At 32.9% G+C, this 21,170-nt stretch overlaps 1 protein-coding gene across 2 annotated transcripts in view; it reads left to right on the top strand.

Annotated features, from left to right (window-relative positions):
• The window catches only part of LOC148946207 (meiosis regulator and mRNA stability factor 1-like), a 344,665-nt gene that overhangs the window by 86,645 nt on the left and 236,850 nt on the right, over positions 1-21,170 (top strand). For both annotated transcript variants that reach the window (XM_089098280.1, XM_089098279.1), the window contains exons 8-11: positions 486-678; positions 4,803-4,933; positions 16,681-16,818; positions 19,461-19,636. In XM_089098280.1, the coding sequence (XP_088954406.1) occupies positions 486-678; positions 4,803-4,933; positions 16,681-16,818; positions 19,461-19,636 (638 nt within the window). The remainder of the gene's footprint in view (positions 1-485; positions 679-4,802; positions 4,934-16,680; positions 16,819-19,460; positions 19,637-21,170) is intronic.

Genomic DNA, 21,170 nt, shown 5'->3' with positions numbered 1-21,170 from the left:
CTCGTACTTATTGGTCTTATTCAGCATCTCTGGGCACTTCCAACATAGAACACCTCTTCCACAGTCGTCACTAATTTCATATTTCTATATTATTTGCTTTAACCATTATCTTACCCTGCTATGACAACTCAACTCCCAACACCAATACTCAAAAACACGAAAAAAGAATTAAAAGAAATAAAAATATAAGAATAAGTACTATAGGATATTTTACACCATACATTCTAGCCATATTTCAATATGGATATGATAATTTGAAATCTCTTCGTTTCTTCATCCTTTTTGTTTGTCTTTCCCCTTTGGTTGATCAGTTTTTCACGCGGGGGAATTTTCTTGGGGATAATTGTTTATAAGAAAATTTTCGGGGGGAGGGGGGTCCACGGGAGGACTCTTATGATGAGGGGGAGTTTTCCAGGAAATCAACTGGACACACCAGTTTTAACGTACTCTTAAATAGGATTAATAGCTATGTTTTCGTTTTAAAGAGCTCTTCTCCGGAATGCGACCCGTGGATGGTAAGCCAGCTACTGAAAGATACCCCTCCACCCACTGTCAGGGGTCCAGATATGGAGGCTAGCGCGATAGAGATGAAGAACCCTGAAGTTTTTGATAATTCTGGATACGCTTCCTTAAGTCGGACTCCTGAGGGGTATCGAAAAATAAAAAAGAAGAATTCGGGTAAGCTAGTTTTCTCTTGATCTTTACCGCTTTATCTCTTTTTTGTTGTAGTTGCCGCGGCTTGGTTTATGTTTTTTTTTTCATATCAAGGTATTTATCTGCTCTCTTTTTTATTTATTTGCCTTGCATTATATTTGTTCTGTCTTCTTTTCGTCTCTTTCTTTTGTCAGTATCTTTTAAATAAGGGATGGATGTTAATTTCCTCGCAACTGTATCTTTTTTGTACGCTATTTTTTATTTTCTCCAGTCTCTTCTCGTGAGTAATTCAAGCATAGTCCGTCCAAATATCAGGCAGTCTTATTTGTTCTCTGTATGGTTTTGTTTTTGATTGTAGTCAATTTTTTTTTCGAGGGTCCGCGTCTATATATTTAGGAAAAATGGCAGCCTGACATAGAGTCTGCCAAGGCGCATGCCTTGGCAACATGGTTTGGGTTTTAGGACCGGGTGTGGATCTCAAAATCATCAATTTAATTTCTCAAAACCTAGAAAAGTAATAGTTATATCTGGGCGAAATCTGTTAAGCCTTGCAAATAGGCAAGAGCTGAAATTAGATAACCTGAAAACCAAATAGAACCATACAGAGATATATTTCAATCCGTAAAAGTTCCATTCACGCAACACAGCAGTTTTCTACTTTATGAGAAGTCACTGTTCTTAAGATAGGGGTAGGATGGGAGGTTGGAGCTTGATAGCACATTCTTAGGGCCCGATATATATATATATATATATATATATATATATATATATATATATATATATATATATATATATATATATATATATATATATATATATATATATATATATATATATATATATATATATATATATATATATAAATATATAATATATATATATATATATATATATATATATATATATATATATATATATAAATATATATATATATATATATATATATATATATATATATATATATATATATATATATATATATATATATATATATATATATATATATAAATATATATATATATAATAATAATAATAATAATTTATTTTTGACCCACTATACAGAAAATGAAGTGGAGTAACACAAGAAAAGAGAAAAAAAACAAAACAAAACAAAAAACTCACAAAGATACATTTAACAACAACACAATAAATAAATATTACACTCAATGCGCTGTGGCTACCCGGATTAGTGGGTGGTTAACACCTAAAGTAGCATAAATGTTTTCTTGAAGACGGCTACTTTTTCTGACAAAACAATTTACAATATCTGGAGCGCCAAAAATCTGCATCATCTTTCTATTACAGTATCTGCGAGACAGATACAATAAAAACTTGCAATATCTGAAATACATAATTCTAATAGCGCTAATATCCCCTGGCCGAAACAGGATGTGAAGGCCAGCTGGGAACAAAACTGCATGGTCACAAAAGCTCGAGTACAATTTAGCCAATGCTTTTCTGTTATATCTTCCCCTGTTGGGGACAATTTTGGCGTACCCCAGTTTCAGCTTCTCTTTAATATCACTCAATGCCCGGAAACGAAATGAGGTAAGCGATATGCAAATATTGATCCCAAGCCATCGGAAAGATTCAACACTTTTTACAGAAAATACGCCGCAATCAAGTGGCGTTGCTGAAGATTTTGAATTAAACACTAAATATTCGCATTTATCAGTGTTGAGGCTTAATCCGATTTCCCCATACAGCCGCGATACTAGTAGCACAGATTTCATTAATGTAAACTTTGACCCGCTAACAAGCAGAAGATCATCCGCATATGCAATATAGGAGACGTTTGACAACCCTGAAGAGTAAGAAAGCGGTATCATATTAAGAACATTCAATAAACAGGCTTTAAAAATATGAGGTGAAAGCACTCCACCCTGACGGACCCCATATCTAACTGGGATTTTGCCAAAGGCCCGGGAACCCTGTCTCAACTGAATAAATGAATTCTGGTACCAAAACCGAAGTACACAAATAATTGAATTATTCATACCCAAACGTGCCAGAGAAAACCATGCCTGAGAGTGACAAACAGTGTCGAAAGCTTTAGATAGGTCTAACGCACAAAAGTGAACTTCTGTTTTTATACGTTGTGATTCTTTTAACACCTTTGCAAGTATACGGTGGGCATGCTGGCATCCTATACGCGACTTAAAACCGAACTGATTTGCGTCATAATCCACCTTATCTTGAATAAATGGGAAGCAATACATATTCAAATAGTTTACTTAAATTACACGCTACAGTGATGGGGCGGTAGGATCCACAATTAAGCGGATCCTTCCCTCACTTCAGAAAAGAGGTAACAGTACCACACAGGAAAGAATCAGGCACTAGTGAGCTACTAACACACATCTGAAAAAGTAGTTGCAGATGGCTAATCGACTCGGGAGAATCGATTCTTAAATGTTCAACACAAATTCCATCCAAATCAACAGACTTAGATTTTAGTTTTTTTAATGCTTTTCACAACAGACTCAGCACTAATAAGAATTATATCTTTCTGGCGTAGTCTACGTGGAATAACTGAAACAAGCAATCTACAAAACCTGGAATTAACTGCATAATTTACTGTACTGAAAATTGTCGAGTAATGACTAACCCATGAATCACCAGGAATTAAACTGGACGAAACAGTCGTGTTTAGCTTACTAGAATTAACCATTTCACTCCATTGCCGAGGACTTTTCGGAAATTCCTTACCCTTATATCGGACGCTTCGCAAGTAAGATTTGAATTCAGACTTAGTTTTTCTTTTAATATTAAATACATGACCCGAAATGGGGCGGCCACACGCATTCCATATCCGAAGCCACATTTTTGCCCGATTTTAAAAAATTTTTAACTGAGGGTCCTCTTTCCATAAAGAACTTCTTGTTTTCGAACGAATACGCGAAACAGGGACAGCTATGGCCTCGGCTTGTTTAAGGCAGGCAACAATCTGAGAATTGTAAGAATTAAGTTGTGATCGAGCATTAGGCGAGAGGACACTGGTAAATATACACATATATATATATATATATATATATATATATATATATATATATATATATATATATATATATATATATATACTATATATATATATATATATATATATATATATATATATATATATATATATATATATATATATATATATATATATATATATATATATATATATATATATATATATATATATATATATATATATATATATATATATATATATTAAGTATATGTATATATATATACATATAAACGAAAATTGATTACAAATGCAGAGGAACAAAATTACCATATTTTGTGTTTTACAATGGTAGATAAACCCTGTATATCCTTTTAATCCTTTTGAAAAAGAGGCGAAAAATCGTGAAATTTGGAGAAAAACAAAAAGATTTGTAGAAGAAACTGTGTGGTCAGAGGGAACAATGATTTTTCACTGAAGTTTAGAGAGGATATCAATGCTTGTTTTTAATTTTCTTTATAATGTTTAGTTATCTTTATTTTTCGTCATCTTTATTGAATTTTTTACCCATTTTGGATGTACTTTACTTTTCTGTTTCAAGGGCATAGAAAGATTGATACCAAATTTATAGAATCAACCCTGGGCTGAGATATCGCAAAAATCAAGAAATACATTAAAATATTTGTATGCTCACCTTAACTTTTACAAAGGAGACTTGGGTTTTAACGCTGTGTCCTTAAGCGGAAACTGTGTCTTTCTAAATTCAATTATTAACTTTAAGGAAAAAATTTACTAGGTATACTAATGAATATTTGGAGATTTATTGTAAATTAGACGGAGTAAAAAAAAAACAGGCATAAAAGAGAAAAAAAAAATTGAATATGATCTTTGAAAGGAGCTGTGAGAAATTGTTTTTTGTCTCCTCCCCCTAAACACAAAATTATAAATCCCCTCACCCCTCCTCCCAATTTCTTGTGTAAGTTTGAACGCAATCACCGAGTTGTGAGAGAGAAAACAGGGTTTACTCTCTTGTAATGATTAGAAATCAACTGACTCTGAATGTACTAGTAACCTCGAGAAATACTGGCTTTAGCTGCCAATGTTAACCTCATGTGATTGGCTCGGTGTTACAAACATTCACCAATTACGTGAAGTAGCATTATTCCTTTGAAAAAATGGACTTGTTTTTCAGAAATGGGACAATCGTCGGATTCCCTTCGAAGTGTAACTAAGCCGTATAGGTATACACCTCCGATGCACATGATGATTCCACCACCGCCATGTTTTACAGCACCTCCTCCGACTCCTATGGATATGTCATTTGTGAGTTTTTTTTAGTGCTTTTGATAATAAATGGCCAAAGGAGGTTTTGATATTGATTAAAAGATTGGTAAAAAAAAATATAAAACTTTTCTTGCCGTTAGCCAAAGATGATACTTATCAAAAATCTCCAAAATGGACCCTGAGAGTTTGCAATTGTGTCCTGTGCGAAGCTAAAATATATTGCTGCATGTGTGAAAGGCCTCTAGACTACTCAATAGAAGTGCTTTCTGCTTTTCAAACAGTTTGTGGTAACGAACTGTAAGTAAGGAGCGACCCGGCTCAATGGTAACCGAAAGTCTAAAAACGGAATTTTGATACCGATAGATACATCAAAAGAATCAGATTTTAATTGTGATTTCAAATATACAAGTTTAATCAATTTCATCAAGTTTAATCTTACCTATCAAAAGTTAAGCACCAGAGAAAATTTGTCTGATTTTCGAATAAAGGGGAAAAGACCCCTTAAAAACTAAAAAACTTTAATGAAAATCACACCATCAAATTCAACGCATCAGACAACCCCACTTTGGAGGTTTCCGACTCTCACCGACAAAAATGTGGAATTTTGCCTTTCTTGTCAGGAGAAAGTTCACGGATACGTGTTTATTTGTTTTTTTTTTTTTTTTTTTATTTTTCCCAGGGGTAATCGTATTGACCCAGTGGTCCTAGAATATCGTAGGAGGGCTCATTGGACAGGAAATTAAAAAGTTCTAGTGCCCTTTTTAAGTGACCAAAAACAAATGGAGGGCAACTAGGCCCCCTCCCACGCTCATTTTTTTCCAAAGTCACCCGATCAAAATTTTGATATAGCCATTTTGTTTAGTATGGTCGAAAATGTGATAACTATGTCTTTTAGGATTACTTAATCCCCTGAAGCCCCCGGGGGGAGGGCTGAAATTTATGAACTTTACCCAATGTTAACATATAGCATTGGTTATTGGGAAGTATACAGACGTTTTCAGGGGAAATTTTTTCTGGTAGTGGGGGGTGGGGGTGGGTCGGAGGTGATGTGGGAGGATCTTTTCATGAAGGAAGTTTTCATGGGGGAAGCGACATTGCTGTGAAGGGGGTTCCGGACTCCCCAGCATTAAAAACAAAATCAGAAATTAAATAAAAAAAAAACAAGTTTTTCAACTGAAAGTAAGGAGCAACATCAAAACTTAAAACGAACAGAAATTATTATCTATATGATTGGGTTCACCCCCTAGTCAATACCTCGTTTTTTGCGCTAAAATTTTCTTAGTACTTTCATAAGAGCTATTTATTATAATTAACGGCCTTTGTGATTAAGAGATCATTTTTAAAGAATTGGAACAAAATTCGAACTTCAGCTTAAAGAGCGAGGTATTGACTAGGGGGCAAACCCCCTAATATAAGTATTAAAAATATTTGAATATAGAAGTTCGTTATGTAAGTTAATTCGTAAGTTACGTATATTTATTACTAATAAAAACGTTCGTAAATAAAATTCAACAAGTTTCGAGAAAGCCATTTAACCAAATGAAAGTAAAATTAATATGCAAATTTTGTTTTAATTATTCATGTACCGTGAGCCAAAATCAAAACCTGCATTAATTCAAAAGCATTCAAAAATTAAATAAAAAAACAAGCTTTTTTTAACTGAAAGTAAGGAGCGACATTAAAACTTAAAACGAACAGAAATTATTCCGTATATGAAAGGGGCTGTCCCCTTCTCAGCGCCTCGCTCTTTACGCTAATGTTTGACTTTCTCACAACTCTATTTTTTTTTAAACAATAAAAAACTTTAGCGTAACGAGCGAGGTGCTGAGGAGGGGACAGCCCCTTTCATGCACAGAATAATTTCTGTTCGTTTTAAGTTTTAATGTCGCTCCTTACTTTCAGTTTAAAATAACTTGTTTTTTTTTATTTAATGATAATAAATGGCCAAAGGAGGTTTTGATATTGATTAAAAGTTTGGTAAAAAAGAAATTTAAAACTTTTCCTTGCCATTAGCCAAAGATGATGCTTTTCACAAATCTCTAAGATGGACCCCGAGAGTTCGCAATTGTGTCCTGTGCGAAGCTAAAATAAATTGCTGCATATGTGAAAAGCCTCTAGACTACTCAATAGAAGTTCTTTCTGCTTTTGATAATAAATGGCCAAAGGAGGTTTGATATTGACCAAAAGTTTGGTAAAAAATAAATTTAAAACTTTTCCTTGCCATTAGCCAAAGATGATGCTTTTCACAAATCTCTAAGATGGACCCTGAGAGTTTGCAATTGTGTCCTGTGCGAAGCTAAAATAAATTGCTGCATGTGTGAAAGGCCTCTAGACTACTCAATAGAAGCACTTTCCGCTTTTGGTAATAAATGGCCAAAGGAGGTTTTGATATTGACTAAAAGTTTGGTAAAAAAGAAATTTAAAACTTTTCCTTGCCATTAGCCAAAGATGATGCTTTTCACAAATCTCTATGATGGACCTTGAGAGTTTGCAATTGTGTCCTGTGTGAAGCTAAAATAAATTGCTGCATGTGTGAAAGGCCTCTAGAATACTCAATAGAAGTACTTTCTGCTTTTGATAATAAATGGCCAAAGGAGGTTTTAATATTGACTAAAAGTTTGGTAAAAAAGAAATTTAAAACTTTTCCTTGTCATTAGCCAAAGATGATGCTTTTCACAAATCTCTAAGATGGACCCTGAGAGTTTGCAATTGTTTCCTGTGCGAAGCTAAAATAAATTGCTGCGTGTGTGAAAGGCCTCTAGTCTACTCAATAGAAGTACTTTCTGCTTTTGATAATAAATGGCCAAAGGAGGTTTTAATATTGACTAAAAGTTTGGTAAAAAAGAAATTCAAAACTTTTCCTTGCCATTAGCCAAAGATGATTCTTTTCACTAATCTCTAAGATGGACCCTGAGAGTTTGCAATTGTGTCCTGTGCGAAGCTAAAATAAATTGCTGCATATGTGAAAGGCCTCTAGACTACTCAATAGAAGTACTTTCTGCTTTTGATAATAAATCTCAAAAGGAGGTTTTAATATTGACTAAAAGTTTGGTAAAAAAGAAATTCAAAACTTTTCTTTGCCATTAGCCAAAGATGATACTTTTCACGAATCTCTAAGATGGACCCTGAGAGTTTGCAATTGTGTCCTGTGCGAAGCTAAAATAAATTGCTGCATATGTGAAAGGCCTCTAGTCTACTCAATAGAAGTACTTTCTGCTTTTGATAATAAATGGCCAAAGGAGGTTTTAATATTGACTAAAAGTTTGGTAAAAAAGAAATTTAAAACTTTTCTTTGCCATTAGCCAAAGATGATACTTTTCACGAATCTCTAAGATGGACCCTGAGAGTTTGCAATTGTGTCCTGTGCGAAGCTAAAATAAATTGCTGCATATGTGAAAGGCCTCTAGTCTACTCAATAGAAGTACTTTCTGCTTTTGATAATAAATCTCAAAAGGAGGTTTTAATATTGACTAAAAGTTTGGTAAAAAAGAAATTCAAAACTTTTCCTTGCCATTAGCCAAAGATGATGCTTTTCACAAATCTCTATGATGGACCTTGAGAGTTTGCAATTGTGTCCTGTGTGAAGCTAAAATAAATTGCTGCATGTGTGAAAGGCCTCTAGAATACTCAATAGAAGTACTTTCTGCTTTTGATAATAAATGGCCAAAGGAGGTTTTTATATTGACTAAAAGTTTGGTAAAAAAGAAATTAAAAACTTTTCATTGCCATTAGCCAAAGATGATTCTTTTCACAAATCTCTAAGATGGACCCTGAGAGTTTGCAATTGTTTCCTGTGCGAAGCTAAAATAAATTGCTGCGTGTGTGAAAGGCCTCTAGTCTACTCAATAGAAGTACTTTCTGCTTTTGATAATAAATGGCCAAAGGAGGTTTTAATATTGACTAAAAGTTTGGTAAAAAAGAAATTCAAAACTTTTCTTTGCCATTAGCCAAAGATGATACTTTTCGCGAATCTCTAAGATGGACCCTGAGAGTTTGCAATTGTGTCCTGTGCGAAGCTAAAATAAATTGCTGCATATGTGAAAGGCCTCTAGTCTACTCAATAGAAGTACTTTCTGCTTTTGATAATAAATGGCCAAAGGAGGTTTTTATATTGACTAAAAGTTTGGTAAAAAAGAAATTAAAATCTTTTCATTGTCATTAGCCAAAGATGATGCTTTTCACTAATCTCTAAGATGGACCCTGAGAGTTTGCAATTGTTTCCTGTGCGAAGCTAAAATAAATTGCTGCGTGTGTGAAAGGCCTCTAGTCTACTCAATAGAAGTACTTTCTGCTTTTGATAATAAATGGCCAAAGGAGGTTTTAATATTGACTAAAAGTTTGGTAAAAAAGAAATTCAAAACTTTTCTTTGCCATTAGCCAAAGATGATACTTTTCACGAATCTCTAAGATGGACCCTGAGAGTTTGCAATTGTGTCCTGTGCGAAGCTAAAATAAATTGCTTTATATGTGAAAGGCCTCTAGACTACTCAATAGAAGTACTTTCTGCTTTTGATAATAAATCTCAAAAGGAGGTTTTAATATTGACTAAAAGTTTGGTAAAAAAGAAATTCAAAACTTTTCTTTGCCATTAGCCAAAGATCATACTTTTCAAGAATCTCTAAGATGGACCCTGAGAGTTTGCAATTGTGTCCTGTGCGAAGCTAAAATAAATTGCTGCATATGTGAAAGGCCTCTAGTCTACTCAATAGAAGTACTTTCTGCTTTTGATAATAAATCTCAAAAGGAGGTTTTAATATTGACTAAAAGTTTGGTAAAAAAGAATATCAAAACTTTTCTTTGCCATTAGCCAAAGATCATACTTTTCACGAATCTCTAAGATGGACCCTGAGAGTTTGCAATTGTGTCCTGTGCGAAGCTAAAATAAATTGCTGCATATGTGAAAGGCCTCTAGACTACTCAATAGAAGTACTTTCTGCTTTTGATAATAAATGACCAAAGGAGGTTTTGATATTGACTAAAAGTTTAAAAAAAAAAGAAATTTAAAACTTTTCCTTGCCATTAGCCAAAGATCATACTAGCCGAAGATGATACTTTTCACAAATCTCTAAGATGGACCCTGAGAGTTTGCAATTGTGTCCTCTGCGAAGCTAAAATAAATTGCTGCATGTGTCAAAGGCCTCTAGACTACTCAATAGAAGTACTTTCTGCTTTGGATAATAAATGGCCAACGGAGGTTTTAATATTGACTAAAAGTTTGGTAAAAAAGAAATTTAAAACTTTTCCTTGCCATTAGCCAAACATTATGCTTTTCACAAATATCTAAGATGGACCCTGAGAGTTTGCAATTGTGTCCTGTGCGAAGCAAAAATAAATTGCTGCATGTGTCAAAGGCCTCTAGACTACTCAATAGAAGTACTTTCTGCTTTTGATAATAAATGGCCAAAGGAGGTTTTGATATTGACTAAAAGTTTGGTAAAAAAGAAATTTAAAACTTTTCCTTGCCATTAGCCAAAGATGATGCTTTTCACAATTCTCTAAGATGGACACTGAGAGTTTGCAATTGTGTCCTGTGCGAAGCTAAAATAAATTGCTGCATGTGTGAAAGGCCTCTAGACTACTCAATAGAAGTGCTTTCTGCTTTTGATAATAAATGGCCAAAGGAAGTTTTGATATTGACTAAAATTTTGGTAAAAAAGAAATTTAAAATTTTTCCTTGTCATAAATCAAAGATGATACTTTTCACAAATCTCTAAGATGGACCCTAAGAGTTTGTAATTGTGTCCTGTGCGAAGCTAAAATAAATTGCTGCATGCGTTAAAGGCCTCTAGACTACTCAATAGATGTACTTTCTGCTTTTGATAATAAATGACCAAAGGAGGTTTTAATATTGACTAAAAATTTGGTAAAAAAGAAATTTAAAACTTGTCCTGGCTATTAGCCAAAGATGATACTTTTCACAAATCTCTAAGATGGACCCTGAGAGTTTGCAATTGTGTCCTCTGCGAAGCTAAAATAAATTGCTGCGTGTGTGAAAGGCCTCTAGACTACTCAATAGAAGTTCTTTCTGCTTTTGATAATAAATGGCCAAAGGAGGTTTGATATTGACCAAAAGTTTGGTAAAAAAGAAATTTAAAACTTTTCCTTGCCATTAGCCAAAGATGATACTTTTCACAAATCTCTAAGATGGACCCTGAGAGTTTGCAATTGTGTCCTGTTCTAAGCTAAAATAAATTGCTGCATGTGTGAAAGGCCTCTAGACTACTCAATCGAAGTACTTTCTGATTTTGATAATAAATGGCCAAAGGAGGTTTTAATATTGACTAAAAGTTTGGTAAAAAGAAATTTAAAACTTTTCCTTGCCATTAGCCAAATTTTATGCTTTTCACAAATCTCTAAAATGGACCCTGAGAGTTTGCAATTGTGTCCTGTGCGAAGCTAAAATAAATTGCTGCATGTGTGAAAGGCCTCTAGACTACTCAATAGAAGTACTTTCTGCTTTTGATAATAAATGCCCAAAGGAGGTTTTGATATTGACTAAAAGTTTGGTAAAAAAGAAATTTAAAACTTTTCCTTGCCATTAGCCAAAAATGATGTTTTTCACAAATCTCTAAAATGGACCCTGAGAGTTTGCAATTGTGTCCTGTGCGAAGCTAAAATAAATTGCTGCATGCGTCAAAGGCCTCTAGACTACTCAATAGAAGTACTTTCTGCTTTGGATAATAAATGGCCAAAGGAGGTTTTGATATTGACTAAAAGTTTGGTAAAAAAGAAATTTAAAACTTTTCCTTGCAATTAGCCAAAGATGATACTTTTCACAAATCTCTAAGATGGACCCTAAGAGTTTGCAATTGTGTCCTGTGCGAAGCTAAAATAAATTGCTGCATGCGTGAAAGGCCTCTAGACTACTCAATAGAAGTACTTTCTGCTTTTGATAATAAATGGCCAAAGGAGGTTTTAATATTGACTAAAAGTTTGGTAAAAAAGAAATTTAAAACTTATCCTTGCCATTAGCCAAAGATGATACTTTTCACAAATCTCTAAGATGGACCCTGAGAGTTTGCATTTGTGTCCTGTACGAAGCTAAAATAAATTGCTGCATGCGTGAAAGGCCTCTAGACTACTCAATAGAAGTACTTTCTGCTTTTGATAATAAATGGCCAAAGGAGGTTTTGATATTGACTAAAAGTTTGGTAAAAAAAAATTTAAAACTTTTCCTTGCAATTAGCCAAAGATGATACTTTTCACAAATCTCTAAGATGGACCCTAATAGTTTGCAATTGTGTCCTCTGCGAAGCTAAAATAAATTGCTGCATGTGTGAAAGGCCTCTAGACTACTCAATAGAAGTACTTTCTGCTTTTGATAATAAATGGCCAACGGAGGTTTTAATATTGACTAAAAGTTTGGTAAAAAAGAAATTTAAAACTTTTCCTGTCCATTAGCCAAAGGTGATACTTTTCACAAATCTCTAAGATGGACCCTGAGAGTTTGCAATTGTGTCCTGTGCGAACCTAAAATAAATTGCTGCATGTGTGAAAGGCCTCTAGACTACTCAATAGAAGTACTTTCTGCTTTTGATAATAAATGGACAAAGGAGGTTTTAATATTGACTAAAAGTTTGGTAAAAAAGAAATTTAAAACTTTTCTTGGCCATTAGCCAAAGATGATACTTTTCACAAATCTCTAAGATGGACCCTGATAGTTTGCAATTGTGTCCTGTGCGAAGCTAAAATAAATTGCTGCATGTGTGAAAGGCCTCTAGACTACTCAATAGAAGTACTTTCTGCTTTTGATAATAAATGGCCAAAGGAGGTTTTGATATTGACTAAAAGTTTGGTAAAAAGAAATTTAAAACTTTTGCTTGCCATTAGCCAAAGATGATACTAGCCAAAGATGATACTTTTCACAAATCTCTAGGATGCATGTGTGAAAGGCCTCTAGACTACTCAATAGAAGTACTTTCAATGTGAACTTTAAACATCACTGTCAAATTTTAGCTTGAAATAATTTAATGAGACTAAACTAAAGGTTAATCTTTATTAATACAATAGTTACAACAAAATTTCGGCTTTAGCTAGCAGAGAGCAGAGGTCGATGTGTTAGCTTAATACATTAAACATAGAGATAAAATTTACGCTGAAAACTTTTAAGAGGGAAACAAATAAACTTCTTTGATTAAACCAGACAGTTTATAAATAAATATCTTGACAAATAGATATAGAAGTATGCGAAATTATTGAATGTAGTTTTATTTTTTGTTTTGCGCATTTTTTGAGTATATATAACAGTTCGATAAAAAATAAATCTTTTTATTAGACACTGGAAAAAAAAGTATACTGGATGACAATTACTGTATATGTGATAGAAATATCCAGTATATTGTTTATCGTCATGGAAGGGCAATGTGGTCTTCGAAATTATTTTTTGAGTAGTTTGACACGTAGGCCTGAGCTTGACAATTTGACAAGTAGATTATTCGAAAAGAAATAGTCCGATTAGTTTTTGTTAAGCTCTGCTTAAGTTTTTGATTTTACGTCTATAGTTCTCTTCTCAAAATCGCTGGCTACAATGAGACTTAAATATTTGAAGGATTTTCAGTCGAATAGACTGTAATTTGTTTGAGATCATCGTTCTTAATGGTCCAAAAAAGTCACAGGACAGGTCGTCCATAAATCTTAAGACTATAAAAGGAAGCACTGCAAAACTAAACTGTTTAAGTTGCGACAAGATATCCATTAAATATCCATTTAAAAGATATCCATTTAAAACTGGTTTACGACGTGAAAATTCTTCTTTCCTTGTCATTTCAAATTTAACCTCTTTTGTATTGACTTCAAACCTAAAAAAAAATTCTTGGCTTGAAACTTTGAAAAAAGTCCAGGCAGGTAAGGAAAAATCATCTTAAAAAAATGACTAGGACATTAAATGAAGAGCGTCGCTAGGGGAAAAGCAAAGCAACTTCAACGAGTCTGTTGATAGTTGCGTAAATGAAGAGCGTCGCTAGGGGAAAAGCAAAGCAACTTCAACGAGTCTGTCGATAGTTGTTTCTGCCTAATGTTCTGCATATATGCTTCAAACAAATGATGTAATCTAAAACATTTTGACCACAGTGCCGTTATTTTGCTAGAAATGTTTTGGGCCATCTATTTAACTGCTAAAGAACATTTTCACGTAAATTACATAAGCATAATAATTAACTTTTGTATTCGTGGACGATATCTTCTTTTTAATCCATAATCTCAACCAAATTAGTATGGTTTTCCTTGCTATAGTCAAATGTGTGTTGAAACGAATATCCCTTAACCGGTACGTAACATATTAGTAATTGGCTTTGAAGTGCTCAAACGTAGGATTATTTAACATCGATTAATGGTGCAATCCATTGAAATTTCTCATTTCTCGATTTTCTTAGCTGTTATTCAACTTTACTACCCAACCTGGACATTGGATTTGAACAGGTGCCAGGTTTTGGCACAGTATATGATGCACCATCCAACGTATAGCCTACTAGGTACCAACAAAGGAAGTTGGACTCATTAGGGCTATATGGCGTTTGATGTAGGCATGCACAAAAAAGGGCATATCTCGTAGTTATTCCGTATTGAAATATCAAATGAAAGATGTTTCTCTAATGAATGCTTCATTGTCTCTATTAGAGGTATGTGAGGCTGGCCGTGATTGAGATGGAAGTTACTTTGTTCCTCTTGTTAAAATATTCTCTAAACATTTTTCATAGGTGCAAATTCTGTTACCTCATAGGTATACAGATATAAAAGTTAATCAAGCGTGTTAATGCCTATGTTTCTGTGAAAGACCGAAATTGGAAAATGTCGACTTTAACCGTTAAATGTCAGCAAACACCAAATACGTCGTTGAAAGTGCGAATATTTCATTACATTCGGACCCTCACCGGTGTATGTCAACAATCACAGATATGCTCTGGTGAATGTCCAAAAGAGGGAAATAGATCGATTAGGAGACAAAAGGCTGTTTGCCCTCAAGTCGTTTTCTCTACTTGGATTCAGTCAGCTCTGACAGTCTTATGCAAGTTTTGATGGTGACAGATTAGGTTATAATTGGTTATGAATCTCAGAAATGGGTTAGAAATTAGGTTAGAAGTATTCAACGTCCGCCATTAGTGCATGGTGAATGTCGACATTCTCTGGTGAAAGTCAGAAATAAGGATATTTAACAAATATTTCGGGCATACACCAAGCGACTATGTGGTTGTTGACATTCACCGGTGAATGTCGACATTTACCAGATTTTGGTCTTTCACCGTAACACCTATATATGATTTGTTATGTACAGATAATAAATTTGGCTTCTGAATAGGGCCTCTTTGATGTCTGTTAGTAGATTTACTTATACACAACACACTAAATAGATATTCAGAAACCATATACAAATTTATTTTAATTTGATAATTCTTTGTATTTGTTGGACCATCACTCAGTTGCTTAGCTTAGATCAGATGGAAATAGAACAACGAACTTTTGCATTTACAAACGTTTTCTCCATTTTTGCTTTTACGGCCTTCGCTTCAGTCGATTTATTCACAATAAAATTTTTGCTTGCTTTAACAACCCCATTCCAAGCTCTACCCTAATGTACACTGTTTTTTATTGGAATGAGCGAAACATTTCGTTTTTTTTTTCATTTCATATGTACTTCGAATTTACAATATAGTGTTTTTTTTCGTCCAGGTTCCTAATATTCCTTAAAGAAAAAAAACTTTTATTTGCTCTCCCACAAATGGCAATAAGTGAGCAAAATCCAAAAGTTATCGCCTGATATTACGACTAGAATAAGCTGTAATGGAGAATAATTTGAATGTCAATTAACTTTTTACCTCAATCTTCTTGGATTTTAGGAAAAAAAACCGCTTTAGAATAATTTGGATCAAAGGTGACAGGATGTGACCCTGTCTAACACCATACTTTACTCGGGCCCACCCTGAAGTATAGATTATTACTTAATTTTATTGGTTTTTTAAACATTAAGTTATTGGTTTGTTAAACATTAAGTAATTATTTTTTTTTAGATTGTATTTAGGATTATGGCTTAGACTAAAATAGTTGCTAATATAGGAATTTTTCACCCACAAAGTAGCGACTATAAAGGCTACCAAACACTAAAAATTTTTGTGCATTCACACTTTTGGTGGCCATGTATTGTGAATCTAAATTTTCGGCATTTTGGAACTATGTTCTATAAATTTTTGGTAGTTCCTGATGGTCTTGTTGTTTCGATTGTCATAGTCTTGAGTGCCTAAACGTTTTTTTTTTACTTGTTTGTGAGCCGAATGTATACAATCCATAGAGTTAAGAAATAAGATCTTGTGTGACTTTCTTTTTCTGTATATTCATCTTCTTTTATTCTTAATTCTTTTCTTCTTCTTTTGTTTTTATTTTCTTCTTCTTCTTCTTTTCTAATTTATTTCTGTTTCTTTTATTCTGACAGATTATAGTGAGCAGAACTAGTCTGTTTTTGTGCATATTAGTTTTATCGATTGCCGAAACCTGTCTGTGTCAGAAAAAATGAAACCGAGTTCTAAAGCACACTAATGAGACAAAAACGAGCATCGATCCTATTTCTGTACTAACCCCTTGGTACTGTCATTATCTATGTAATGTTGGAGCTTCAATTCGCAATTGCTCAAAATACGTTCATATTAGAGAATACGTGCTTTGATTTTGGGAATCCAAATCCCAAATCTTGCAGGGGTAATTATTTGGATCCAATTAATTTCGTGATTAGGAAATATTTTTCCAGCATCTTTGCAATGATTTCTGATTTATTTCTTAATATAATATTTTCGTTTAAGACAAGTGTAAGTGATATTGAGTCCCGCAACCGCTCTATTGATGGGTACGTCGATCTCCACATAACAAACTTGGATCAGACCATACAAGCGCGAGAGATGAAACGGATTTTAGGACAGACATTTAGCCAACATGTTGAGGTAAAAAATGGATTTGATCTTTTCAACCTTGTCTCTTATCTATTCTTTTCTTTTGTATTCTTATTTTATGATGGCAGGATTTGTGGTGCTACTTCAGTTGGGTTTGGTTTATTGTAAAATCAAATCAATGCATGCGTATCTTATAGCCAAACTATCAAACAAAACCAAAAAACTCCAACTAACGATAAATGTTTTGCATCTCGGAATAGCCTTGTTGAGTAAACACAGAATCTGGAAAAGTTTCTCTTTCCAGCTCACAGGGCTCAATTGACTCCATTGAACACAGCTACTGAAATAAATTTCTATAACAAAACTTTTTCTATGCAGCGAGAGACGGAATCAGGATCTATTATATTCACTAAAGACGAATAAATAAATGTCTATTGATGATAGAATTAATCTTAAATCTCCTTAAAAAGTATTTTTTTACGATTTGTGTTGAATCAAAACTGTTAACTTAGGTTTCAAGTCCTCTGGTACAGGTTTCCACGCCCCGGCCACATGGGATGTCAATCGAGAAACAGACCGAACAGTCAGTGTTAAGATATCAATCAACAGGTTCTATCTTCCTGATTTCCCTTCAAAAATTGTATAGGACAACAAATATATATTGTCAAGTGACCTTGACGTGTCGAATCTTTCTACCCGATATATCACTTACCTCTTCAGTTTTATCAAAAACAGCTCTATTCGTTTTAAATGTGCGATATTCAAGCCAACAGGCAGTTTCTATTGGACCGATTCCATCTACCACGCGACCAACGCAAAGATCTCTGTAGTCAATAAACGCTGTTAATCCACAGAAGAAATGTATCGTAATTTAATTCTAGCTACCACGGGGTAAAGTATAATTTTAGTCGTCGACTAATTTAAATTATTTTACAAACTAAGCTAATAAAGGAGGTTGCGGTTTGAAAATTTGTCTATAATTGAAAATTAGTCCTATGAGTGTGCTTATGTTTTTAAAGTTGCTAAATCTGATCCTTTTCGTGTTTACTTTGAATAATTATTTTTGAATATATCGAAAAAATTCATCTTGAATTATTTCAGACAATTGACGCCCATTTGCGATTGTTTTAATATATATTATTAAATTATAATATAAAATATAATTATAATATAATATTATTAAATTAAATTATAAAATATATATTATTAAATTAATATATATTATTAAATTATTAATATATATTATTAAATTGTTTTAATATATATTATTTAATAAATAATAATATATAAAACAATATATATATTGTTTTAATATATATTGTTTTAACATATTGTTTTAATATATATTTAATACTTGTCAGTATTCGAATGGTTTCTAAATTAATTTCAATTTATCCAATCCCTTTTTTAAAGGAAGCTTGAGTAACCTACTGATCAAATATATTAACGAAAAATCGATCGATTTTTTTTATGTTTTATTGCTCACATGTTGAAATATGTTGAAATAAAAATGTAGGAACGGATAAGATTTTGATTTAAGATACTGAATTTTGAAAAAAAATATAAAGATTCGAAAATGTTGACTTTACGCTCGGAAGCCATTATCAACAAAAAAAAATTTCCGAATTTTGTATTTTTCAACTTTGAATTTTTCACTGTCTTATTTACAAGTTTCGCCCCTTATTATGTTTTCAGTTCTTTAAATTGTAAATGTAAAGGTAGTGTGGTCTAATTAAAGTTTTGTTGAAATATCATTTATGAAAAAAAAGTTAATATATCTAATTAAAACTATGTTTCAAAAGTAAAACGGAGGCTATATTATTTTAAGTAAAATGTTTATTCGTGCTTTTTTTTGAAAATTTCCATTATATTTTAGAAAAAAGTTAGGAGGAATGCACTAACTCAGTTTTGATTTAATGGATTAAACCAATGAAATTAGAGTATATTGGAATATTATGGTTCTAATAAAGCATCCAAAACTAATTGAACCACCATAATCAATATTGCTGGAGAAATTCAAGACAAGAATTCTAAACTAAAAAAAATAAACTAACTAGAGAAATAGAGAAATTCTAAACTAAGATAAATTCATTTGAATTCATTCTAGTTTTGAAATGTTATGTGCAGGTTTTTCCAGAAAGAAAAGTGTCGAGCCTTTTATATAAAATTTTCAACTTTTTTTTGAAAAGATCTCACTATACTATTGAGTAAAAATAAAAACAAGAATTGGCTGTTTGAAAATAATTGCCGTATTAACTTGCAACTTTATTTACATGTTGAACAGATCTGCTTTAGCTTAAAAAAAAGCTTCCAGAATTATCACTAGACCTGAGTAATACACTTTGGCTTCTATAACTTACGCACTTACAAAGATTGTAAAGAGGACTTGTTGCGTGCAAGTTTCTTTGTATCCTTTATTCTAATGAATAGACATTTTTTCAATGTTATCATATCGAGCCAGCATCATCTTAGAAGCTTAGAACGACAAACACCATTTATGGTGTTTGTCGTTCTTGAAAACAGTAAAAAAATTGCTTTTTGTATGGGTCTCCGAGAAATTTCTGACAGGTTTTTCGTTGAAAACCTAGCCTTTACTAAGAATTTCTCTACGCAATATGATGATTTTTGTTATTTAAACTATTACAATTGTACATTTTATTTTAAAAATTAATGAATTTGAAATCTTTGTTTAGGTACTTCAAGTGTTCATTCACTATTTAGCGGATGGAGTGTATACAGCATGCGTTCGTGTTAGAAATCAGGAAGCTGGTCAAATAGCCATCTCGAATTTCCACAGAGCCAGAATTGGAAAGAAAAGAATTATGATATCCTACTATAACAACCAAGGAAAGCCCTCCGCACTGTTAAGGTTAGGCTTTCTGTTCTTAAAGAATAAGGGATAATAAAGAAAGAGGACAATTTTCATGCAAAGCCGATGGGTACATTCGACCCAATTACAATAACCTTATTATCAAGGAAAGCCCTCAGCACTGTTAAGTTTAGGCTTTTTGTTCTTAACGAAATAATTAAAAAAAACTTTTTCCACAAAATAAGTTTTTCAAAGAAAAGTAAAGAACTCCATTAAACAAAAAATGAGCAAAAATAAAATCAAATAATCTACCAAGCGTGAAACTATCACAAATCAGCATTGATAAATAAATGAAACCCAAACCGAACAGAAATTACAATAATTACCCGAGTCAAACTCAAAACGACCAGAAATTAACATAAGTTGGGCGCAAAACTCCTATGCCTTCCAGAGGCCAGAACATAATTTGCACTTTACAGAAAAAAATACAAATGTTTTTATTTTTATAGCTTTAATAAATCACATAGTATTAACAATTTGATTCCTAAATATCAGTATATATATATTAAACTGACAATGCACTATCATTTGTATTTTTTCAGTAAGGTGCAAATTTTGTTCCGGCCTTGGGAAGGCATAGGGGTTTTGCACCCAACTTATGTTAATTTCTGGTCGTTTTGAGTCTGACTCGGGTAATTATTGTAATTTCTGTTCGTTTTGGGTTTCATTTATTTATCAATGCTGATTTATGGTATTTTCACGCTTGGTAGATTATTTGATTTTAGTTTTGCTCATTTTATGTTTAATAGAGTTCTTTACTTTTCTTTGAAAAACTTGTTTAGTGGAAAAAGTTTTTTTAATTAATTTCTGTTCGTTTTATATTGACATAGTCTTTTTTTAGGGAAAAAGAATATAATACTTTAAATCTTTTAGTTTTTTAAAACTTTATAGTTTGGCTTGTATGCTTGAGAAAAATTTTCAGCAATTTTTCTCAGCATACACCCTTTTAAAAATCTGGACGCAAATAGTAGTGTTTAATTTAGTTTCATAACTTCTCTAGTTGACCTGTAATGAAAGACTTGATACCATTCGCAAAAAAATCTGTTTAATTCCTTTGATAGCTTGGATACACTTAGTCTATTTGGATTTGGTTAAATTTTAAGAGCAGAAGTAGCCCCGAACATTTGAACATACTACCCTCAGTCATTCTTGGGATACTGCTGAGATGCCTTATTGGGAATTAGCATTATCACAGTGCATTTTAATTTAATCTTAAGTCAACATTTAGTTTTTAAACATATAAAAATTGGATTTGAGGAAGACTAAAATCTATTGTATAAATCGTATACAGCAACTTTCTATAAAAACCTTATATGCCCCCTGGGCATAACTTACAACACTTGCACTGAGGGCTCTGAGTATCATCCAAAAAGACCCAATTTCAAGAGCTTTCAACTACGTTGAACAAAAAGGGTATCTACAAATTTTGATTGGATGTGTTTGGGGAAACGGTGGGCGTGAGAGGGGTGTTAGTCGCTATCCAATCACTTTCAAATATAAAAAAAGGCACTAGCCCTTTCAATTTCCAATTGAA

Source organism: Artemia sp. Qi Xiang Cuo, chromosome 12 (genome assembly GCF_049724085.1).
Source record: "Artemia sp. Qi Xiang Cuo chromosome 12, ASM4972408v1, whole genome shotgun sequence".
In the NCBI taxonomy this organism is placed as follows: domain Eukaryota; kingdom Metazoa; phylum Arthropoda; class Branchiopoda; order Anostraca; family Artemiidae; genus Artemia; species Artemia sp. Qi Xiang Cuo.
Note: the sequence above shows the minus strand (reverse complement) of the source record. Positions and strands in the feature narration are given on the sequence as shown.